At 44.8% G+C, this 17,195-nt stretch overlaps 2 protein-coding genes across 2 annotated transcripts in view; one reads left to right on the top strand and one right to left on the bottom strand.

The window, feature by feature from the left end:
• pcca (propionyl-CoA carboxylase subunit alpha) overlaps positions 1-11,297 on the top strand; it is a 33,163-nt gene extending 21,866 nt beyond the window's left edge. The window contains exons 18-23 of the mRNA XM_076303734.1: positions 383-485; positions 1,071-1,169; positions 1,253-1,306; positions 7,249-7,389; positions 9,716-9,793; positions 9,896-11,297. Of these exons, the coding sequence (XP_076159849.1) occupies positions 383-485; positions 1,071-1,169; positions 1,253-1,306; positions 7,249-7,389; positions 9,716-9,793; positions 9,896-9,964 (544 nt within the window). The 3' untranslated portion in view covers positions 9,965-11,297. The remainder of the gene's footprint in view (positions 1-382; positions 486-1,070; positions 1,170-1,252; positions 1,307-7,248; positions 7,390-9,715; positions 9,794-9,895) is intronic.
• A 1,401-nt stretch (positions 11,298-12,698) lies between these two features.
• Positions 12,699-17,195, bottom strand: part of marchf4a (membrane-associated ring finger (C3HC4) 4a) — a 16,950-nt gene continuing 12,453 nt past the window's right edge. Inside the window, exons 4-5 of the mRNA XM_076303733.1 lie at positions 13,032-13,204; positions 12,699-12,959 (exon numbers count right to left, since the gene is read on the bottom strand). Of these exons, the coding sequence (XP_076159848.1) occupies positions 12,750-12,959; positions 13,032-13,204 (383 nt within the window). The 3' untranslated portion in view covers positions 12,699-12,749. The remainder of the gene's footprint in view (positions 12,960-13,031; positions 13,205-17,195) is intronic.

The following is a 17,195-nucleotide window of genomic DNA, read 5'->3' as shown; positions in this document are numbered from 1 at the left end:
AATGGCTCCATTTACCAGGAGGTATCATGTGAACTAAATGGCTAACTAAATCTCTGTTGTCTACACGTAATGTTGTTGACACTCTGGCTCATGATGCCATCAGAAGAGTTCAGGAGAAGTGACTTAACATGTAGCTTTATTTAGTCACCGTAGTCAGATGTCACTTTAGAGTTTATTTAAAATTGAACACCCATGACATGGTAGTTTGATCTATCATGTGACACTGAGGTACTTGTGTGTTTTATCTGCTAATTTGTGTGTGTGTGTGTGTGTGTGTGTGTTTATAAATGGCTTAATCCAAGAAGGCTTCCTGTTTGGATGGATGTCCTGTTGTCCTAAGTTAGCTGAATGTTTCTAATTTTGTGTGTGTGTGTTGTTTCAGGGTGTCCAACACCCAACAGGAGCGGAGGAGTTGGGAGCTTTGTGTGGAGTTGGACAAGGCCCCGCACATGCTCGGTGTGTCTCGCTCAGGGTCCACTTACACGGTGAGTGTCCACACACACACACACACACACATATTTAACAACTGTGGTTCTGTACTCCCCAATTAAAATTGCAGTACATTGCTTACATACAAACACACACACACACACACCACAACATCCTACTGCTGCCTGTTTGGCCACAGAATGCTGAAATCTGTGTGTATGTGTGTGTGGTAAAATAATCATAACCCCAAAGACCCTTTAATTTTTCAGTTTCAGTTGAAGTTTCAGCCCCCCCCCCCCCCCCCCCTTCCTCCACCTTTCCCTCTCGCACTCATTTCTTTCTGTCAGTATACACATCTGTCTGTCTGTCGTAACTGCCTGGGTGTTTGGACACCTGTGGTCCCTCGACACAAATGGGTTACAAGTGTTTTTTTTTTGTTTTTTTTACTCACTTTGTGTCTCTCTCTCTCTCTCTCTCTCTCTCTCTCTCTCTCTCTCTCTCTCTCTCTCTCTCTCTCTCTCTCTCTCTCTCTCTCTCTCTCTCTCTCTCTCTCTGATTAGCACTTCTCCAAAGCGCCCCTACACTGGGCAGTACTGTGGATGACCGTGTCCTAACCGAGCTGGTGTGTGTTTTATTTGCAGGTGGAGGTGGATGGTAAGAAGTTAGAGGTGTGTGGAGACTGGAATCTCGCCTCAGTCCTCCTGAACGTCACAGTGAACGGCACGCACAGGACCTTACAGGTATGCAGTTCTGCACTATCATAATGCAGTTGAAAATGGCCATCTGCTCCACTAGCTCACTCCTGTCTCCTTCTCCTCCTCAGTGCCTCTCTCGTAGTGCTGCTGGGGACATCAGTCTGCAGTATCTGGGCACCACGGTGAGTCTCCCGCTGCTCATGGCCTCACCACTGCTCCTGCTCATGTGCAGCCACTTCTCTACTGCTCATACATGTGAACAGGAAAACCTGTTTCACAATCTAGCTAGCCTCCAGCTGCCATGTCTTTGTGTGTGTGTGTGTGTGTGTGTGTGTGTGTGTGTGTGTGTGTGTGTGTGTGTGTGTGTGTGTGTGTGTGTGTGTGTGTGTGTGTGTGTGTGTGTGTGTGTGTGTGTGTGTGTGTGTGTGTGTGTGTGTGTGTGTGTGTGTGTGTGTGTGTGTGTGTGTGGGGTAGGGTATTTGTGTGAGTGGATCCACGTACCCCATGCCGTGTGATGGATGCTGTATTGTGTTTAGCGGTGGTCCATGTATCCTGTTTCTTAACATGCTTTTTGCTGCCCTGTTTAAGAGCTGTTTGAACACACACACACACAGTATATGATGTGCCATAGGTTAACAACCTTGCAGACAGCCATTTTCTACTGTTCCATAGTGTTGTCACGATACCAAAATTATTGTTTGGTTATCGATACCAATTCGAGAATTGCGATTTAGCTACTTTTTAGATTTTTGACTAATTTGATTTGGGGGCCCCCACCACCTTGTCATCAGTGATGAATATAGTGTGATCATTCACACCAGTGGCCATCCTAGATTCTGCTTGACCCTCCACACACACACACACACACACACACACACACACACATACACATAAACACACACTGAAAATGATGGCTTATGTCATGTTTCCATTTCATATATTTTGGAATTCATATATAAGTGTATATATTTTGTTAATAATGTTTAGTATTTTATAATCTGCATAATTACTAGTAGCTAAATATATTTAGTCATTTGAATACTTTCTGGGATCATAGAAGAGATGAGTGTCTTGCAATGTTCATTTCTTCTCTCTCCAGATGTAAAAGTTTGCCAAGATTGCATAGCCTATTGCTGATATTAAACCCTACACTAAGGCTAAATGACCTAAATTCCACAACCTAGGTAGATTAGCAGTAACACAAACTTGTAAAAAGATGTATGTGAGCAAATCAACTTGATATTAGACTATTATTATGTGTTGCTGCTGTGCAGCCACAGCATCACTTAAACCAGCAGCCATGTCTTGCTGTTTATGACACGACAGCTATGTTTGTGTGAGGAGAAAAGAGACACAGGCTAGGGGAGGCACTAGAAGCATGCCTTGTGCACACACATGTTTCTTCAAAATAACACAGCCATATCAATACTAATAAAATGAGGTATTGTGACATTGTTAATTTCAGGGTATGGCGATTCTTTTGTAGTATGGGTGCACCGTGCAACACTACTGTCCCATAAATACTGTACAGCCCCTCTACTCTTTTCTCTCATCCTTTTATACAAACAGACAGCACAGGATAACCATGAAGCAGGAAACAGGAAGTGATGTGTTTAGCAGAGGCCACGCTCTAGCCCTGCAGGGTGGATGCTGATCAAAGACCCCCCTCGTCTCACAAACCTCTCCTCCCGAGCCTCACACTCCCACCCACACACTCATCCCCAGTAGGCTCGCTCTCAGCTCTCAGGGTTTTAAAGTATTGGTGTGGTGACTTTTCCGCACATTCACCTGTGTGTGTGTGTGTGTGTGTGTGTGTGTGTGTGTGTGTGTGTGTGTGTGTGTGTGTGTGTGTGTGTGTGTGTGTGTGTGTGTGTGTGTGTGTGTGTGTGTGTGTGTGTGTGTGTGTGTGTGTGTGTGTGTGTGTGTGTGTGTGTGTGTGTGTGTGTGTGTGTGTGTGTGTGTGTGTGTGTGTGTGTGTGTGTGTGTGTGTGTGTGTGTGTGTGTGTGTGTGTGTGTGTGTGTGTGTGTGTGTGTGTGTGTGTGTGTGTGTGTGTGTGCGCGTGCGCGTGCGCGTGCTTGCGTACGTGCATGTGTGTTTGGGGGGGGTATCAGGGCAGGAGTGGAGAGGCTTGCGTGCTCACTCTCATCCATCTGTGTCCTGTTGACCTGCTGTTTGTGCTGAAGCCCCTGCAGGGTGCTGACAGCTTCTTGACCACCCCTCTGGCCCCCTCTGGAAAGGCCTCTCCTGACGCACAGCACAGGCACAGGCCAGGAGTCATGCACGTTAAACTCCGTCTCTCTGGGTCCAAGAGATGCACTCACAGGGTCCTGCGGCCCACTGTAGAGTGTTTAGTAGGGCGTATTAAGTAGGGGTGGGTAGTAACGTGTTACAAGTAACGCACATGAGTAAAAAAGTATTTCTTTTGAGGAACGGCAACTTTCCATATTCCTTTTTCGAAACTGTACTTCTACTCTTACTCAAGTAGATTTTTGAGACATTAATCTACTCTTTACTCCGCTACATTTTCAATTGCCTTTCGTTATGAGTACAAGTTTATTATCGTAGCAGTAGACCTAAGTATCTTGAGGGAGAAAAGCGCACCACTCCATCGGTGCACAACGGCGTGGGAGAAAAGAAACAGGGCTTCAGAATGCAATACCCATAATATAGCCATTGTTTTTAGGTTACATTGTTTGTATGGTGAAGTTATAATCAGACTTCTAGCAACGCAAAGCAGAAGAATCAGCTGGCAATGGATTGGAAGTGACTGCTTTTCAATCCGTAGCCACTTAATGCGTATTCTGGCTATAACAAGATAGCCTACATTAGTGTGCCAAATAATATTAAAGTATATTAAATAAAATATTTGAATTCGGGCTGTAAAAATATGGTTGCCTATATGATTAGCCTACAGAGGAAGAGAAAAGCAAACAGGCATAAAGGACACTTTGTACCTTTAAAGGGCCATTTTACTTGAGTAAAATACTTTTTTTTACTTTTACTCAAGTCATTTTTGAAGGGAGTAATTGTACTTTTACTTGAGTATAGATTTTCATTACTCTACCCACCACTGGTATTAAGGTGGTAGATGGCTGAAATATTGGAACTTTGGGGCAGTGACCAGCAGTGACCGTAACGGTCCACACAACGCAGTAGACCCAGAGGCGGACAGAGTACACAGCTTTATTACTTGAGTAAAAGTACAGATACCCTTTGCTCAATTTTACTCAAGTACAAGTACAAGTACAACAGTCAGATGCCTACTTAAGTAAAAGTACTGAAGTACTTGTTTTTAAAAGTATTTGAGTATCAAGAGTACAAGAGTAGCCTACATTTTTAAAATATTGCATTACTACTGCCACAGTGCTTACATTTATGTACAGAAACATCCTACATGGAGTTATGAAAAATGTTAATGTTTGTACCTTGGAGAATGTAAAAGGAATTGAAAGTAAAATCAAGTCATTTTCATCTTTTTACCATGTTGCCAGGGATGGGCAAAATTTCTAATACACGTATTTAAAATATGTATTTAAAATACAAAATACTATTTTGTAATGGAAACACTTGAAGCGAAAACTATCATTAACTTGTTCAGAAAATTGAAATAGTCTGGCGAGGTGGGGCCACAGGTTGGCACATTCCCGGGATGGACCTGCTGCGTCTTCATCCATTGTTTTGTCCATGGTTTCGTCTCTTATCTAAATCTGACCATGGAGTTGACTTTGGCGGAAAGCTGAAGGTGATTGCTGATAGGCTGTCCCAATCAGTGGCGCCTGCACAATCCAATCACGTTTGAGAGGGAAACAACAAATTGAGGGTTTTCTTTTTTCCTTTTTTTTTAGAAGAAGTAACTGGTACTCACAGTTATGGATAGAAATGTAGTGGAGTAAAGAGTACAATATTTGCCTCTCAAATGTACTTGAGTAAAGTCATGAGTACTCCCCAAAAATGATACTCGAGTAAAGTACAGATCCCTCAGAATTGTACTCAAGTACTGTACTCACGTAAATGTACTCCGTTACTGTCCGGCTCTGAGTAGACCAAATGCTGCAGTTTTTGCCAGCTGAGTAGTTTGCAGTGTGAGCTCCTCTAGTCCTCTGCTTGGCGTGTGTGGTGAGGTTACTGAAGTGGGATGTATTTGGCTTACTCTTACCCCACACTGTAAGAACATTGACGCTGCACTGGAAAATCTTGAATGATCAAACATAAGATGCAAGAGATTTCTAGGTTTTCTCAACAGTCCTCCCAATGGTCTCAGGATGTACTGTAAAATGTATTTGGGTTCAAGGTTCCTGTTTAATATTGGTGCCTACAAATAAAGTAGTAGAACAGAAATGTGCAGTAACATCAGATTTGTTAGAAGCTATGCACTTTAAACTGTGTGTGAGGGCATAATGACTTTACAGTCTCTGTGTGTGTGTCTCTGTGTGTGTGTGTGAGAGAGACCTTGTTGTCCCCTACACCTGGCCTGTTGGGAGGTTGTGACCCCTCTGCCCTAGTTGTGTGACCTGATGTAACCAGGATGATGCCAGCACTCCAGGGAGAGATTCTTAGAAAGAATGCCCTTTTCCTTCCCAAACGTCCGCTGGGCTGCCCCACATCCATGATTAACGGCCTGTGCCTCACTTCACTCTTTTGTCCCTACTGACTTTTTCCTGTTTCCCCTGGTGCTAAATTTACCCTACAGGCCACCGTAGGGAGAGGCACTGTGATCTCTCAAGGTGGCGATTCTGGACAGGGCTTTGTCAAGGACAGGGACCCCCCACTGGCTTAACATGAGGCGGAGAGGGAACAAAAACAAAAAGGCATGATGGATTTCTGTTTAGTTTTTTTTCTCCCTCTAGATCTGAAGTTTGTGTCCATAAAAAAGCAGTATTTTTGTTTTTGCTCATTTCTCCTTTTCCTCCGTGCCTCCTTTATTTTGCCATTAGCTGCTGATAATTGAGTATAAAGCCATTAAACTGGCTGGAGAAGAATCAACAAAAAGCTATATTGCTATATTGTGCACTTGATTGGATTTTTCCATTTCAGAGATCTCCTCCAGCTGCTGCAGTTACAGTGTGCAGGTGAAGTTGGCTTTCTGGGAGATTTAAGAAGCTGCCCTTTACTGCCCTCTCCTGTCCGTTGGGGGTAAAGACCAAGTCTGCACCCCTTTCCAAATAGTCAACCAAGGTCGTCTTTGTTATCCGATCCACGTAACATTGCAGAATAGGGGTGCATCATTGCTAAGGCTTAGTGCATTAAACTCCATTGAAGAGGCTGCTGTCTCGGCATACTACTTAGGATAGTGTTACTCAACACTTCACATATTGCAGACAGATGAAACAAACATACACATAGAAACAGGCAAATAGTGGAACAAAAAGCAGAGTGTAAAGAATCTTAATCCAGAGTCTAGTAAAGATGAAGCTGAAATGTTTGCTTGTGTGTAGCCTTAGTAGACATGAATATAAAGATGCATTGTATGTGAGCATGAGAAGTTTCTTAGGGTATGCAGAGGCCTGTGGGTTTATAGTGAGGGGAGAAGTCTCTCTCTCTCTCTCTCTCTCTCTCTCTCTCTCTTTCCCTCTCCCTGTCTAATGGACATGGTGGATCTCTGGGGTTTTCTAGAATGCTGTGCTCTTTACCAAGTTCTTAAGGTGATGAGGATGTGTGTGTGTGTGTGTGTGTGTGTGTGTGTGTGTGTGTGTGTGTGTGTGTGTGTGTGTGTGTGTGTGTGTGTGTGTGTGTGTGTGTGTGTGTGTGTGTGTGTGTGTGTGTGTGTGTGTGTGTGTGTGTGTGTGTGTGTGTGTGTGTGTGTGTGTGTGTGTGTGTGTGTGTGTGTGTGTGTGTGTGTGTGTGTGTGTGTGTGTGTGTGTGTGTGTGTGTGTGTGTGTGTGTGTGTTTGTATGAGCTGGTGGTGAGCTTGTGTGATGCTGATAACTAAGGTGGTATGTGTGTGTGAACATAGCTTTAAAAGTTAATGCGGCGTCTGTCTGTCTGTCTTGGGTTAACTGCCAAGATGTGTATGTGTGTGTATGTTGGACTTCCACATCTCAGTTGACAGTACACCCTCTCCACTGCAGTTTTAAGCTGACTTTATTGACTGAACCCTGAACCCTGCCCCTCTCACCCCTGCAGTTTAAGCTGCGTGTGTTAAGTAAGCTGGCAGCAACACTCAGCAAGCACATGCCTGAGAAGGTTCCAGAAGACACCAGCAGCATCCTACGCTCACCCATGCCTGGGACCGTGGTGGCAGTGTCCGTCAAGCCTGGAGACACGGTAACACACACACACACACACACACACACACACACACACACACACACACACCAGACACTCATAACAGACACTCATAACAGACACGCACTCACTAACCAAGCCATATCAGACAGATTGACCCACTTGCGTGTCACCACTCAGACAACAACTTTTTAAATACATTCATATCTATGTTCTTCCAGTCAATGCCTATGCTTGCTGTATGGTATGATGTGTGGGATATGTGATGAGTGAAGCTGACACACACACACACACACACAGGGCCTGAAGTTAACTTTTTTGGCCACCAGCCACTGTGGCAGGTGAATTTTGAAATCCACCTGCCACAGTGGTTTTTTACCAGCCAAAATTATTTTGTGCCCAAAATAAAGGTGAACGACTCAGAAAATGCATAAGAATGGTTCTTGAACTTGTACAGAATACACATTACAGTATTCAAGTAAAAGTAAAAAAGTACTTTGTTAATAAATTACTCAAGTAGGCCTAACAAGTTACTTTTTTGTAGGCCTACATTTTTATATTTTTGATGGACCTTTAAAGGGATACAAAAGTATCCTTTATGCCTATTTGCTTTTCTCCTCCTCTGTAGGCTAATCATATAGTCAAACATATTTTAAAAGCCCAATTCAAATATATATTTTATTTAATATACTTTGTCATAGCCAGAATAAACATTACGTGGCTATGGATTGAAAAGCAGTCTTCCAATACATTGCAGCTGATTCTTCTGCTTTGCATTGCTAGAAGTCTGGTTATAACTTCACCATACAGACAATGTAACCTAAAAACAATGGCTATATTATGGGTAGACCTATATTTAGGCTATAATCCACTCGGGTAGAGCGACAGAGCAGGCTATCTGTTTTCTCAGCCGACCGTCTCATGTCATGTCCTGCAACATTGAGGCTACATAAATGAATGCTAGGCTTTTTCTAACTTGTATGCTCGATTTCCAGTGCATTTGCTTTGCTTGTAAATTAAGTTGTAGGCCTACTTTCCTTGTCCAATGTGATTGTTGAACGATGCTGGCCAGAAATTAATATACGGTATGTGGAAGTTTCCGTGTCATGCCATACCTCTAGTCTCGTTGGCACTCTGGCAGCCTCACCAGAAGATGCAGCAACTGGCAGGACGTCATTGCGTTAACTGAGTTGTTAGCTATAACGTTATAGAACATCTACTTCTGTGTAGTAGGCTACATAGGCCAGCCATCACTATTATAATCGCGGGGAAACGTAGCAATGCTTTCTGAAGCCCTGTTTCTTTTCTCCCACGCCGTTGTGTACCGGGGGAGAGGTGCTCTTTTCTCCCTTGAGATACTTTCTCCAATAATAAACTTGTTCTCGTAACGAAAGGCAATTGAAAATGTAGCGGAGTAAAGAGTACATTTCCTACGGCAATCCCGACAGTGCATCTCCTTGCTCAGTGTTGTGTTGTCTTATTGGCTACCCGCCAATGTGGCAGGTAGATTGACAGTTTCACCCGCCAATCACAAAAGTTACCCGCATTTGGCGTGTGGGCGGGTGCCAATTTCATGCCCTGCACACACACACACACACACACACACACACAGACACACACACACACTTGTCATGGTTGTCAGCTGATGGCGGGTGATGTCATGGCCCAGGCCAGAGCACTAATGCCTCATGCATTATACACCAGACGGCTGGCTCCAGCCAACACTGCCACGTCTGCGCTCTAGTCCTTCTCCAGGATGCTCTGTCCATCTCTCTCTCTTTCTCACTCTCCCCCTTATGCTTTTAATCTGCTTGCCTCACTTCCTTCTCTCTCTCTTTCCACCTTCTTCCTCAGCTTATGTCTGCTTGCCTCTCACTCTCTCATTCTTCTTCAGATTCTATCTCTCTTTCTGTCTCTCACTCTGTGTTTCCAGTAAGTCAGGCTTTTAGCGCCTTTTGATCAGGATATCATGCGGATATGGAGCGGCTTCCTCCTAATTAACACACATTAATCTCCTGAAGGGCCATTGATGCGCCCATAACTCTGCTCAGGCTCAGACTGAATCCATTCATACTCATACATATTTTTATAAAGCCAGCTTGTTTAATGGAACCCCTCACTGATGAATGGGAGCTAGCAGACTCATCCGAGGTTATGTGCAGTGAATGCTGGAGGTATCTACTGGTACCTGTAAGGGAGATGTGCAGCAAACCTGCGGTATAACTGTGTTGGCCAGGATGGGAGGAGGAGGGGTTCTAGAACTAGGTTTGGGAAATGGTAAAAAGGCGGAGAGAACATGATGATGCAGAGTTTGAAAAATGTGTTAAGTCGTGTGTTGAACAGGATTAATGTGTGTGTCATACAGGTGGCTGAAGGCCAGGAGATCTGTGTCATTGAAGCCATGAAGATGCAAAACAGCATGACCGCAGCAAAGACAGCCAAGGTCAGTACATATGACCACTCTTGCCAGTGAAATGCACTTGCCACTCTACCAGTCCACTGACTTGCTCACCTCACCTTTTTGGTGACTGTGTGTGTTGAACAGGTGAAGAGTGTCCACTGTAAAGCTGGAGAGACTGTTGGTGAGGGCGACCTTCTGGTGGAACTGGAGTAAGCTGGAGCGGACCTTATCTACCCACCCAACCCCACACCCTCCCAGACTGCCACTAGAACCTGCCCCCTTTGCCCCTGGACCTGCCTCACCACAGCTCAGATACCCCACATACACACTAACGGAGTACCCCAGAAACCACTCAATAGAATTTACCTAACATTCCCTTCCTCAGTGCTCCAATAGGGACGACTGTCATCTATGTTTCCCTTCTCGTTTGTTCTCCTTAGCTATGTGGCCACATGTAAACCTCTTCTACTGGATCTTCACTTGGTGCTTCTCTCGTTGTTCTCTTGCACTCTACCACCCCCTAGCTCACAGGGGGTAGAAATGTAAATGCATCATTCATGTATACACTTGTGCCTTCCAGGTTTATCACAACCTTCTTGGACAAGCAGCTCTATCTCATTCATCCACACATGTCAGAATTACTCCTGCCCACACGCACATGGGTTGGTCACATCACATGACATAACTGTCATTCCATTAACTATCAGCTTCACCTCTTGGCGGCCTGTTGTCTTTCTTATGGAGAGAAAATGTTCTTACTAGGTCTTGGGGAGCTTACGCTCTCCCACCATGTGTTTTGTTCTGGTAGAACATCTGTTTCTGGACTCTAAACACCTCTCTCTTTCTCCGTCACCCCCTAGTTATAGGAAGAAAACCATGATCCTTCAGGAGTGACTAGTTAGAATGTTTGAAATAGAATATGTTGATATTTCTAGTGTGTTGTTTGTTTTATGCGTGTGCTACACAAGTGGAGGAGATTACTGAAGGTTGTGAGGACATGCACGAGCTCTTCTTTTATTCCTCCCCCAAAATGGAAACCTACACAGCGGCCCTAAACAAGAGCTCAACATGTGATGTGCCTGCTGTAAAGTTGGACATGATACCAGGGGGAATCAAAGTATGATAAAAGAATTAGCCTTTTGTTTAGGATCTGTAGTAGCCTGTTTAGGGGTCTGTGTGAGCATGTGTGCACGTGTGCACGTGGGTGTGTGGGTGTGTGTGTGTATGGTAGACATTTATTTCTCAGATGTATTTAGTATGGGTTAATTGAGTTTGGTGTACAGAGCGCATTGATGTAAGATGGATTGCCATGATCTCTGGCAGTAGCTTCTCCTCTAGTGCTGTGGCAGTCAAGCCCAGAAGTGTGACCCTTCACCTTTGACCTGCCGACCCCTGGCTCCCCAGCATTGTTTGCTCCAACATGCCTCGAGTCTGATTCGTTTGTAAATTGTTTTCTGAAAAAGGTTTTTGTAAAAAATATTTTGGGGGAATGAATGTTTTCCCACTTGGGAAAAAATAAACAAATATGATTCTAATCTTGATTTGACATGGATCTCCCTAGTCAGTTTGGGTCAGTTCTTTCAGTTCAGCAACCACTGGAACATGCCGGTCCAGTGACTTTCGACTCCAGTGGATGTGGAGGCACTGATCTAACACTTATGACTTTGTGCCAACTTTATTGTTAATATGGTAGAATTAAATAGTTTATCATATGCTTTTAGGCAATTCTTCTGGATTGTATGGTCACAAAATGCAACATTGTTTGAGGTTAAAATAAGTTAAAATAAATGCTGTTACTGAACTGGGCCTTCATTGGTCGATGTTTAGGATGAAGGGAGGGGTATGCCATGCAACCTCAGAAGCTAGTCCTACAGCCCAACTTGTGGAGAGTTTCTGCCAGACAAGAAGTCTTCATCTATCACTTCTGGATTTCAGAACAGATCAGGTAATTCAGTGCTACACCGTTGTATCATGAACCCAATTTAATGTAGCATTTTTTTACATTTATACACATATATTACAAAAGAAGAAAACCAAAAGAAGTCCCAGATGTGAGTCCCGATTCTGTGCTTTTGGCCCGACAGGAGTGTGATATCACGTTTTGTTACTTTGATGGCAACTCGGCCTGAAAAAGAAAACATTCTAAAGGCCACCACTCATGATCCCCCTGCAACAACCCACAACAACCAGCTGCAACAATCAAGGTCACAAGAATGTCTTTGGCCTACACAAGGATATATACTTTTTTTTTTTCATTCAAGTACAAATCAACCATTAAAGACAACGAACAATACATGTGCCATTAAAGATAGATTATTTTTCAGGGAGCCTGTTTAGTTATTAGTTCAGTAGGTTGCTGGGAGGGCTACATGCCTGAAATTGTGTGCATGAATTTGTCGCTTCAGAAACTCATTTGAACCCTTCACTTGGCACCCTGAGCAGTACTGGGTTTAACAGATAAAGACAGGACCTCTGACATGTTGGTGTGTGTGTGTGTTTGTTGTACCTGGATTGTCCTGTAGTTTTGTGCTTGAGCTGCTGATGGACAGACCGAGCATGAATCTTTGGCCTGCAGGAGTCGCTGTGGCAACAGCAGTCACTGGCAGGATGAGCGCAGAGATGTTTCTATCTCAGGTTTCTCTACAGATGTGTGCTATTCAACCTCACATCACATCTGGAATGTACAAAATTCCTTCTCACACATCACCTGACCACACTCCAATAGTTCCAGGCCTATTATAAAAAATCAAAAAACACCCTTTTCAGGCTCAATCACCCCCTTTCCCCCAACTACACACCTTACCAAGATACCCAAGGTGTCCCAAGCATTTTTCAAACCTGGGAAAACAGCAGTCAAGTTATTTAATTTTTTTATTCTGTTTTTCTGCATTCATGTAAAACTGATCCCTTCATATAAAAGACAAGGAGTTGAGACGGGCGGGGTGGGTCCTCTGTGGGGGAGAAGTGGCATGTTGGGTTAAGGCCTCGGCTGCGCTCCTCAGACTGTGGTCACTCTCATGACCAGCTCGCGGTTGCTGCCTGGTTGCTCTCGGGGCGGCGGCGTCCGGAGCTGTAGGCTGAGCCGCTGCAGGATGCTGTACGCACAGTGATTGGTGCTGCCTCCGCTTGGCTCTGACGAGTCCTGCACCTCGGGCTCGACTGCCGCCAACCCCCCGTCGTTGCTGTCCAGGGGCACCGCTGTGGGCGTCTCCGTGGCAGCCATAAGGGAGGAGAGGGACGGGGAGCCCTCGGCCGAGCCGGGGTGACCATTGGGCGGAACTGGCCCAGAACCGCGGGGGCCAGGGAAGGATAAGGTCCGCAGGCTGGCCCCTGCTTTCTGGTGCTCGTCCGTGTCCTTCATCTTGTCGTAGTTGAGTACCTTCCACTGTTGGTTGACCGCCTGCCAGCGGTTAAAAATACGGAACACAGATGGACCCTCATGGACTATCAGAGCTGAGAACAGAGAGAGAAATGAGCTAATTAAACACACACACCCACATGCACAGAGTCTCATCCACACTCGCATCTCTTCAAAGTCCAGGCCTGGAGGTAAGGAAAATCAGGAATCAACAAGCACTGAAAGCAACTTTTAGGTTTAAATAAATCAGATTTGTGAACTAGTCAGTCTGCAAATACACTCTTGGATACACACACATGCAAACTATGCTGAAACACAGTTTGCTCTGGGTAGGTCCTTGACACATTCTCAGCTCTTGAGTAAGTGGGGACTTGTGTTTATAACTGTATTCTCTTGAGGCACAGAATGTTATGCATGGTGTCTGTGTGTGTGTGTCTGTGAGAGTGTGTACCAACTACATGCTTTCCTCCATTCTCCAATCTGTTGGGCCAGTTGAGATGAGCCTTTGCTCTATTTTTGGTGGTTAGATCTGTGTCGGCTGCCAACAAGACAAATTAAATTCCTCTAACGAGGGAAGAGAGGTTTGCAGGCGAAGATGAGTGCACCAGTGAGCACAGCATGAACTGAATCACGGAAGTCGTGTGAAGTGAGTGCATCCTGTGTGAACTTGTTGAGTTGCAGCATGTAAATCAGTCCCACGGCATGCTGGGTGTGAACTGAGCCAACCAAATGAATAGTGTGAGTCTGTGAACAGTGCTCAGGCCCCATCCCATCGTCTGGTAAACACGAGAAGACCTGGTCACTGCTTATGTGTGTGTGTATGTGTGTGGGGGGTGGGTGTAAGACATGGATCGAGAGAAATCTACAGTAAGCCACTTTCAGACCACTTTCAAACCATTTTCTTTGAGGGGGGGGAGAAATCATTCTGAAGGCAACTCGGTGGAGGAATGCTCAGCATTTCTATGAGGCTAAGATGTTTTTTTGTTGCATTAACTCTTTTTATTCTCTCTCTCTCCTCATCTCTCCACACTGATCCGACTGGAAGCAACGGACCTCCCTGAGCAGCCTCCGATTTTAGAATGTTGGAGACATGCCCAGTGTTTTTTCCCCCTTCTCTGCACCCTACTCCCAAAATTCTAATTAGGGATTTTCATCCCCTCTTCTCTCTCTTCCTCTCGTCCTCTCGTCCTCTATCCCCCCAGGCGTCCCTGCTGGCAGCTGGGAAGGGAAGTGCTAATTTCGGTCGCAATTACGAGGTGGGAGCGGCGGCAGCAGCCGAGTGTGGGCCGTGTGCAGACCCAGACCCAAACCCGCTGTCTCAGCAGCTTACCTGAATAGATTCAGAATCCATATTTTATCTCCCTCTTTCTTTTTCTCCCTCCTGGTCCCTGGGACTGGCTATTACTGTCTTCTAGCCTAATTATAATGGCTTATTTTTCACACCCTCAACAGCTACATCTGTCAGAGGAGAGGTGAAAAGAAAACTCATGTCCCTGCTTAAAAGTCAGTTATGGGGTCCTTCCCAGGAACATAGAGATGATCATTTCACTTGCATGAAATGAAGAAATTCAACAGATGCATGTATGCTACTGGATGATTGGAACGGCCCAGCCCAGTGTCTGATTCTGATTCCACAAGGAGCTGGGACAGTTTCCCTCCTGCACCTGAAGTTTCCCTCCTAAACCTGAATGCATGAATCAGACTGCATGGAGTTTCTGCTATTAAATGATAATATCTGTCTAACATGAACCAGACAAGCATGGCCCAGTTTTCACAAGCTAAACTTTTGACTGTCTCTACATTGTATCTGGCCCACGCTTTAGCTAAACTGGGCTGCCTGCTTTGAAATGGAGGGGCCTGCTGACTGATATGCAAACCACAGTGGTTGTGTGAGTGGTTTATTCTATGGTCTATGCTATGGTATATTCAGTTGAGGCACAAAATTGCCTTTGGACAGAGAATCCTTATGGGAACCTTGCTTAGCCTAGCGAGCTCTTGGCTTACAAGACAGCTTTTACACTAGGCTACAGCTGATTGATGGGCTCTATGAACACACATCCATTGATGTGAACATAACTATAATCTTCCCGCAATCTAATTTGCTACAATGTGTCACTACCTTCTCCTTTGCACTAGATGAAGGTATCTATTGCATAACTGAATATAATGCGACAGCTCTGAGCAAGACGAATAAGAAACACTTTTCCTCCACACTTGGCTAAGTGCAACTGATTATATGGATTATATAACTAGCAGTATGCAGGGTGTGGAGTGGAGTGGGAAGATGGTCTACACACAGCAAGCGATCTGGGCTGGGTCTCATAAGAGGAATAAGACACACCTACATACTTAGCTAAGTGCACAAGTGCACATACACAGTGGCCAAATGTGGTAAATGGGACATGTCCGGTCTGTCTTTGTGGTGTAGGGCGGGAAATCCAAGTATTGCCATCACCGACCTCCTGTGTGTATCTATATAGTGCTCTTCAGAAAAGTAAATAAATAACAAGCTGTGCATGATGCTTTGAACACTAATCACAACCCTCTCCGTTTCCCATCCATGTTCTTCCTCTTCTCTCCTCATTTCCCTCAATATCTTGCTCTCTAAGAGCACTTTCCACTCATCCCTCCCTCCCTTCCACCATCTCTCTCTCTCTCTCTCTCTCTCTCTCTCTCTCTCTCTCTCTCTCTCCCTTCCTGTCTATTCTCTGAGGGGAGGTTCATTCATCCACTCCATCTAAATGCTAAAGCAGACAGAGTGATGCATCACCCAGAGACTCTGAAGGACTCACCCATTGATTTTTCTCTGTGTGCATGCACCAACAGAGCCATTCACACACACACACACACACACATATCTATACCACGTATATGTGCAGACATACACACACATTTCCACTCAGTCATCCTCTCAGTGAGTCTCTCCGTCTCCCTCTTTCTTTCTCTTTCTCTCTATCTCTCTCTCATTCACACACATACACACACACACACACACACAAACACATGCACACACTCATGGACACAAGCACTCAGTTTCATACACACACAGGCATACATTTCCTCACGTGGTCCCAAGCGATAAACTGTTAACGCAGTTCGGCTGGAGGGATTGCTCTGCCAATCCTATTTGTTCAGACAAATAACTTTCCTGTGGAGCAAGACTGAGCAACTGCAGCAACAAATAATAATAAAGCGAAAAGCCCAGGAAATCGCAGGCTTTATGAGCAGCACAGTTATTCATCTAACACCCAGCAAAACCCTCCATTCAAACTCACAACTATGATTTTACCAGTTAGTGTCTATGCTGTAAATGTCTTTGCTTCAAAATGCAAGTATTTGTGTATTTGTAATTGCAAGTGTATTTGCCTCTCATTGCAAGCAATGACATTAAGAGTTCAAGACCCACTTTCACTGAGAAGGTGAAACACTTCTTATCATTCTGCATGCTTCCACTTTCCTCCTAGCCTTCTGTTCTCTCTCTCTCTCTTTCTCTCTCTCTCTCTCTCTCTCTCTCTCTTGTTCTCTCTCATCTTCTCAGCAGCAAGCTTTTGTCACAGAAATATGCATCTGTGTGTCTCTGTCCTCCCCCCATTTGAGACTTAGTTTTATCATTTAATTAGGGGCTGCTTTTTCCTCTTCCCTCTCTTCTGGGAGAGTTTCTCATTCACCCTCTCCATTATGGATACACGATAAGGCAAGGGTTGTGTGTGCAAAGGTGTGTGTGTGTGTGTGTGTGTGTGTGTGTGTGTGTGTGTGTGTGTGTGTGTGTGTGTGTGTGTGTGTGTGTGTGTGTGTGTGTGTGTGTGTGTGTGTGTGTGTGTGTGTGTGTGTGTGTGTGTGTGTGTGTGTGTGTGTGTGTGTGTGTGTGTGTGTGTGTGTGTGTGTGTGTGTGTGTGTGTGTGTGTGTGTGTGTGTGTGTGTGTGTGTGTTAGTGAGAGAGAGAGCGAGAGGGAGAGAGAAATAAGTGGGATTACAAATATGTCTGTATCTATTAAAGTGTGTGTGTGTGTGTGTGTGTGTCATAAAGAGATATTAGCTGGATTATCAGGCTTAAGCACCTCAAGCAGTCATGATTAGGTCACTCTG

This window comes from Alosa pseudoharengus, unplaced genomic scaffold, assembly GCF_046254945.1.
Source record: "Alosa pseudoharengus isolate Yale_2024_CS ecotype anadromous, Long Island Sound unplaced genomic scaffold, YU_APseudo_1.1 YU_APseudo_1.1_scf_24, whole genome shotgun sequence".
NCBI classification, from domain to species: Eukaryota; Metazoa; Chordata; class Actinopteri; order Clupeiformes; family Clupeidae; genus Alosa; species Alosa pseudoharengus.
The sequence above is the reverse complement of the archived record's forward strand: the minus strand, read 5'-3'. Positions and strand labels throughout refer to the sequence as shown.